A 6,830-nucleotide genomic window follows, 5' to 3' on the forward strand; every position below is an offset into this window, starting at 1 on the left:
GTGAAAATATACCCCGCTGCACAGTTACATGCACAAAAAGAATGTATTATATATCAATACAATTTTTAAAATATATTAAATAATTTCACCCAACACATATGCACTTTTGAAAATAGTCTAGAAGTAGACCATTTTTCTTTCCTTTTTAAAAAAAAAAATTCAAAATTTTCCCACAAAGAAGTTGTTTCACTTTTGTAAGAAAAAAATTTAAATCCTCAAGTTTTCATAGCATGTAAGCAGACGATCTGTAGATGAAAAATTCATTCCTACTTTCCCAGTTTTATTCTCTTGATTTATTTATTCAAATTACCAAGCATCTCCTATGTTCACTGTTCTAGATGGCACACATACAGCAAACAAAATCTTCATAATGTCAGGAATGATTCACAATCCCAAGCAAGCTCCCTGAGGGTACTGTAGGGGCCAAGGGAAAACTTTCCCTTTGCCCTCTGAAAATTCTTTGAAAATATAGGAGAAAAAGCACATAAATTTATTTGATCATAGTTTTATGTGACACGGAAGCCTTCAGAATGAAGATCCAAAGACAGAGAGGAAACTGTCCATTTTTATGCTTAGGTTTAACAAAGTATGGACAGTTGTGTAGAAACATGGTTGGACAAAACAGGTATGACCTAATGCTACCTGACTGAGTAGGGAAACCCAGCCAGCAAGGCCTGTCAAGATGCTCCTCGGCCTGAGCCTGCATCCTTTCTCTCTGGGTATGAGGCAGGACCCTCTCTGCAATGAGGGTCTTATGACCTACAATCAAACAAGGTAGCTCAGATAATTTCTTTATGGCCAGTTTTTATACAGAAAGGAAGGGGGAAAGTTAAGACCAATATTTTTAGGTTTCATGGCTCATTTGGGGGAAAAGGGGCTCTAGTTTTTATAGCAACCCCCTTTGAGACAGAAATGTAGGAGAAGGCCAGAGAGAACTGCTTCTGAGGCCTTATTTTGGGGTATTGTTTTCTGAGACACTACAGTAACGACTATTGTTCTTTAAGATATAATATATCCTGAGAGTCTAGCAACCTGCTAGGCTCTGCACTGAGAGTGGACATCCCAAAGTATATTAAAGTCTAAGGGAGATTAACATCAAACCAATATTCAAAATAAGCCCAAAGAGTCCTAAAAATCAATCCAAAATTCCACTCTCATGTGCACGCTCTTTGATGACATCAGTCACAAATAGGCAGAAATCTTGAAAACGAGGAAAATATACAAGTCCACCGCAGATCTACTGATAAGGACCATCATCATACGCACTACCAAAGATACCTCCCAAAACACCACACGAACACAGGCATCGGCCACCACCATACTATTACTCCTCCTCCTCCCTAAAACTCACGGAGTGTTTACTATGAACCAGGCACCGTTCTCCTAATTGAGTCTTCCCAGTAACTCTATGAGATCATTTTATAAATAAGGAAACTGAAGCACAGAGACATAATTAGCATAGGGATAATTTTGGAAGAACTAGCCCTAGGCAAAATTGCGAAGCAAGCTCAATTTATTTTTGACCTTCCACTTGCCTTATGTCTGTCTCCATTTGACAGACTGTGAGCACCTTGGGAGCAGGGATATGCATCCAGCACAACACCCAGCACTAAGTATTTGTTGAGTGGATATATGTTCCCTTCCTTTCTCTTGGGTTTCCTTCTTTCCAAATAGCCTAGAAAGACAAGGCTTCTTTTGCCACAGTTTTTCTAAATTAAATGTTAAATAATTCCTGCCAAGGCATTACCCCAAACCAGTTATGTTGTAATCAAGATATCCTGTATCTAGATTCCCTAGTCCAATGGATATCTCCACCTCCATTTTCCTCTTGCCACCCCTAGGTGTGCTGGAGTTCACAAGAGAAGACCTGCTTCCTCTTCACCAACTGGTCTCCCTGAGTGGTTTCTGCTATTTAAGGCAAGCTACCACATTAGAAAAGTTGCTGATCCTGGTACTAACAGGGCTCACTCACTTCATTCTCGTTCCTGCTCAGCTCTTCAGAGTGGCCTTCCCTGATTTCTCTACATAAAACAGCAGCCCAACATTCTCTTACACCTCTTTATTTTTCTTCACCATACTGAGCTCTTCCCCCTGTGATATCTACAATTATTTCCTTATGCTCTGTCTTCTCTTCTAAATTGTAAACTGAATGAGGGCAGGTGCTTTAGCTTGTAATTCTGCACTTACAACACAAGCTGGCACAGAGCACGCTCTCAATTATTTGCTGAATCAACTGCCAACCACAGGCATCTTTTTTAATACTTAGGGAAGGTAAATCATTCTTTCAAAAAATACTGCCAAGACTTAATGAGACTGAAAACAAAGAGGCAGAAGAGAAAAGAGAACAAAAGTAAATCTTCAAATGCTAACTCAACAGAAGAATACTTAGCAAAATCTTGGGTTTTCTCTCTTTCCTTGGGCTTAAACTGTAAGGGTTAAAATGTAAAAATGCCCAGGTGTTTTAGATTAAACATGGTGACAGGACAATGGGAAAAGCTGCTGTAGGAAATTTTAGCAATCAAGATGTTTCCCCTGCTTTTAGTTTTGAACGTACCAAAAGGAAAAGAGGAAAGTTGGGAGTCAGCCATGTTTAATTTAGATTAAAATATCCTACTTATGATCTGACCGGATGCACAGTATCCATTCAAAGTCAAGTTAATTGATGTACCTAGTATTGATCTTGTCACCTATATATTAGCATTACCCTGTCCCTTCCTACAACTATTTCTTCATTTCCTTGATATCTAGCCTGGTCTAACTGGATGCCAGATAAAGGCACCATCCAAACACTAAGCAGGTAGGAAAAACTCTTCTCAAACTAAGAAACTGCCTGGCAGGTCTACTAAGATTTAAGTTTGAAGGCAGGGCTTTTGTTTGTTTTATTAAACCCCGAAAAACTGGTAAGGTCATAAATATTTTAAGGATGCTCTGCAAATAGAATCCAGTAGGACTCACTTATATAAAAAAAAGAAAGAAACCTGTAAAACACAAACCCAACAGATGTTACAAGGAATTATATATATGGCACTCCTTTCTCAGCTCAGTTTACAAAAACCTAAAAAACACCATAAAACAAAAATCCCAACCTGTTAACAGGTTAAAGGCATTGTAACAATTGTACTTTCATTAAATCATTTAAATGGTGTTTCATTCCGTTCAGGTCACACAAATTCTTTCCTAACAGCTGGTGGTTTGTCTAATAGAAAAAGAGATTGTTACCAAAATGACCCCAATACAATCTCATATAACTGTGAGATTGTTTTCAGGATTTGGGGGCAAGGTGGAAAGAAAAAAAAAAAATCCCAATGTAGTTAAAAAACAAAACGACTATTACCTCATCTTTAAAAGAACTTTCTAGGTTTTTTTCTAGGTCCTAGGGCGAGCCCTTAAAAAAGAGGACGAGAAAAAGAGAAACCTAAAGTAGTGTTCAGGGTGGTGGATCCTATTAATAAAATAATCCACGGGGCACTGTGGGCAAAGCATTCTATTAGGATGCGAAGCAAACAAGAACAAAGATTTGTTTCCTGTGAGATTAAGTTCTAGAGCAAAGATCGTTAAGGAATTTGGTATTTCCGTGTAAACTTCATTAGTAGGCTACGCGAACCAAACTCACAGCAACTCCACTCACCGCCATGCCCTATTTCATGATTTGTTTAACCGACTTCCATCATAATCAAAACACAAAATACAGTACATTCTCGCAGCAAAGTTATTCCTCAGAAGCAAAACCCAGCCGCCCTTTAAAACACGCACAAACATTACCCATGGCACTAAAACCCCAAAGTCTTGACCGAGAAAGACCAGCAACTTGGGGAGGAAGGAAACTTTTGAGCCCGAGCTTCCAAAGCTGCAGCTGCTAGTGCCGAAGGGAACACGAGGCTCTGCTCCCCCGGCGGGCGCCGCACAACGCCGACCAGGCCTGGGGACAGCCGAAGGACTTGCAGCTGCGGGCACCGGCTGGGTGGCCGTTAAGGGAAGCCGGGAGGTGAGAAGCCGCGGGGACACAGAAAGAGAAAAGCTCCCTCAAGTTTCCCCGATGTGGACGCTCCACGGATGAAAAGAACCATTTGTTTCGTCTGGGGACCGTCGTGTTTGGCCCTTCCTCCCCCGCCCCCCCCCAGCAATTCCCGGCGGGGCTCCGCGGCACCGAGCCGCACGGGAGGCTCCGGAGCCCGGCCTTCCACCCTTCGCGGCCGCCGGCCCGCCCGGCCCCAGGACCTCACCTGCGGGGCCGGCCCCGGAGGCGCGAGCGGGCGGCGGGGAGCGCAGCCGCAGCCAGAGGTGCAGCGCGGCCCCGAGCACACACGGGCACAGCAGCACCAGCCAGTTTCGCATTGGCCGCCCCCGCGGGCTCCACCTCGCGCCCCCGCCGCGCGCCGGGCTCTCCCGCGTCCCGGCGGAGAGGGAGGGGGACCCGCAAGCGCGGAGACTGAGGGGCTGTGGCAGACGCCTGCGCAACCACTCCGGGCACGCCCGCCCTCGCGCCCGGCGCCGTCTGGGCTCTCCTCGGATCCCGACCCCGCGCCTCAGGTCCCTCAGACCGCGGGCGGCGGCTGCACGGAGCCCCGCCCCCTCCGCTCGGCCTTCCCACCGGCTCCGCCCACCTTTTCTCCCACTCGCCCCGCCCTCTCCTCGCGCGTCCCCCCCCGCGCCCGCCGGCCGGCCGGGAGCTGAAGTCCCGTTCTGGGCCCAGGCAGGAGGCGCACTCGGGAGCCTGAGGCCCGAAAACTACATTTCCCACAATCCCACGCACGCGTTCCGTCACTCGGAGGCTTCGGACGCGAAGCTCGAGGCCCCGCACGGAACATGCGCAACCCTCCTCGGCGCCTGCTGCCACCCACCGGCCGAGGAGAGGTGGTGCCGGGCGCCTTGGCCCTCAGAGGCTGCCCGGAGCCAGGAAGCGAAAAGCAACTTAGACAAAGGTTGCGGTTGGCCTCAGATTGCGAGGAAATACGAGTGACTCTTGTTGGAAATCACGCAGAGCTCCCTTGTGCGGAGGCCCGCTCGCCCCCCCTCCCCCCGCCTGGAAGATGGGATCCTGCCAACGTCTCCTCGGCCGGAAAAGCGGGACGAGAAAGCCCGCTTGCCGGCGTCTAGAACGGTGAATCATCAGGGATTAGCTCTGGTGCAGCGTGTTCCCGGCTCTTTGCCCGGTTCTGTCCTCTAGGAACGCAGGCTGAGAAAGACAGCGCCCAGGGGACCGGGCTGTCGAGTACGATGGCGACGGTCCCATCGGGGGGATAGAATTGCACATGGCCCGGGTTCAGACTGGCGCTGTCAAGTTGGAAGCGGAACGCGGTGCGTTCCCAAACGGGAGGTGAACCGGGGGAGCTGAGCGAACCGGGCTCTGCAGGGCTCCTTCGAAATGAAACTGCCCCGGCGTCGTGCACCTGCGGCCCGGGGGACCCCCACCCCGTTTGGCTAAGAGGGGAAGAGGCACTGAGAGTGCTGATGTTAAGAAGATGGGGGGAAAGGATAAGAATGAGAGACTGGGCTATGCTGTGTGTGTGTTTAAGGTTCCACAAGTTGTTGAGAAAAGTTTTGGTTGACAGAAGATCCATGTCAAACAAGCATAAAGTTCTTTATTCGAGTAACAACGGCCCAGCCGTGGGTTTCCCAGGCACTGTCAGTATTAAGAGTCTCATTGAGTGGCAACTTAGTTCCAGCAAAGCAACCCTCTGTTGCAGTTACTTTTTATTTGGTTGTTTTGTAATATTGTCTGCTGTGCTATATTTAATTTTAAAATGTTTGGCTTAATAGTTATATAAAAGCTATAAGCCTAGGAGTTTACACGATGCGTTTGTATTAAGTAAATTAATAACGATAATTTAACTCATGTAGGGCCAGAAATTGTTTGTTGTTTTTTTTTTCCTTTAAAAGGGATTTGTATTATATATTTGTTAGTTATCTGTTGCTACTTAACAAATCAATCCAAAACTCTTAAAACAACAGTAATCATTATCTCTCACAATTTCTGTAGGTCAGGAACTTGGGAGCTACTTTCTGGTTCAGGGTCCCTCATAAAACTGCAGGCAGCTGTCAACTAGGGCTGCAGTCATCTGAAGGCTTGACTGGGGCTGGAGAATCCACTTCCTAGGTGACTCACTTATATGGCAGATGCTGCAATGCTTTTTATGGAAGACACACACTGTCACTTCTGCACTAGTCTATTGATCACACAGAGTAGCCCTGATTCACGGTGTGAGGAACGACACAGGGGCATGAATACTGGGGGCAGCGATCACTGGAACCCATCTTAGAGGTGGGCTACCACAGTATATTATGTAAATTTGAGAAACACTACTGTTTCTGAACAGTTTTGGAAGTCTTTAGGGTCCCTATATACTCTCCACGGTCCCTGAAGACAGGAAGGAACACTTTCTCCTTCTTATGGGAAACAGAAGGAATTAAAAGGCTGATTATTGTGGCTCTTGAGCAAATGTTACCAAGGTCTGTACACCCCTTTCCAAGACATTGTGTGTTAATATATATTTCAGTAAGAAAGGAGAATATGTAATGTTTAGAAATTTCTTGTTAGAAATTCTTCTGTGTTTAGAACTATGCTGACTTGCTTTTTATATTTCAATTAAAGAAATTGTTAAGAAAGTAGTAATTGGTTGTCTCAAAGGGTATACTATATTTATCCTCAAGAAAAGTAGTAAATGGTCTGTTGATATCCTAAAATTTTCATTTTGTGAATAATTGTAATGAGTTAACCCAAAAAGAGGAATCATCCCTAATTTTGCTAGATCTATTCATTCAACAAATGCTTATTGAGCGTCTATTATGTGCCAGGCAATTTTGTATGTACTTTGGATAGATCAATAAAC

At 45.7% G+C, this 6,830-nt stretch overlaps 1 protein-coding gene across 2 annotated transcripts in view; it reads right to left on the reverse strand.

Annotated features, from left to right (window-relative positions):
* B3GALNT2 (beta-1,3-N-acetylgalactosaminyltransferase 2) overlaps nt 1-4,540 on the reverse strand; it is a 41,689-nt gene extending 37,149 nt beyond the window's left edge. Inside the window, exon 1 of one of the 2 annotated variants that reach the window (XM_069484702.1) lies at nt 4,224-4,540. In XM_069484702.1, coding sequence (XP_069340803.1) covers nt 4,224-4,335 — 112 coding nt within the window. In that variant the 5' untranslated portion in view covers nt 4,336-4,540. The remainder of the gene's footprint in view (nt 1-4,223) is intronic. The other variant, XM_069484703.1, reaches the window with a different exon arrangement.
* Nucleotides 4,541-6,830: the final 2,290 nt, after the last annotated feature.

Source organism: Eulemur rufifrons, chromosome 11 (genome assembly GCF_041146395.1).
Source record: "Eulemur rufifrons isolate Redbay chromosome 11, OSU_ERuf_1, whole genome shotgun sequence".
In the NCBI taxonomy this organism is placed as follows: Eukaryota; Metazoa; Chordata; class Mammalia; order Primates; family Lemuridae; genus Eulemur; species Eulemur rufifrons.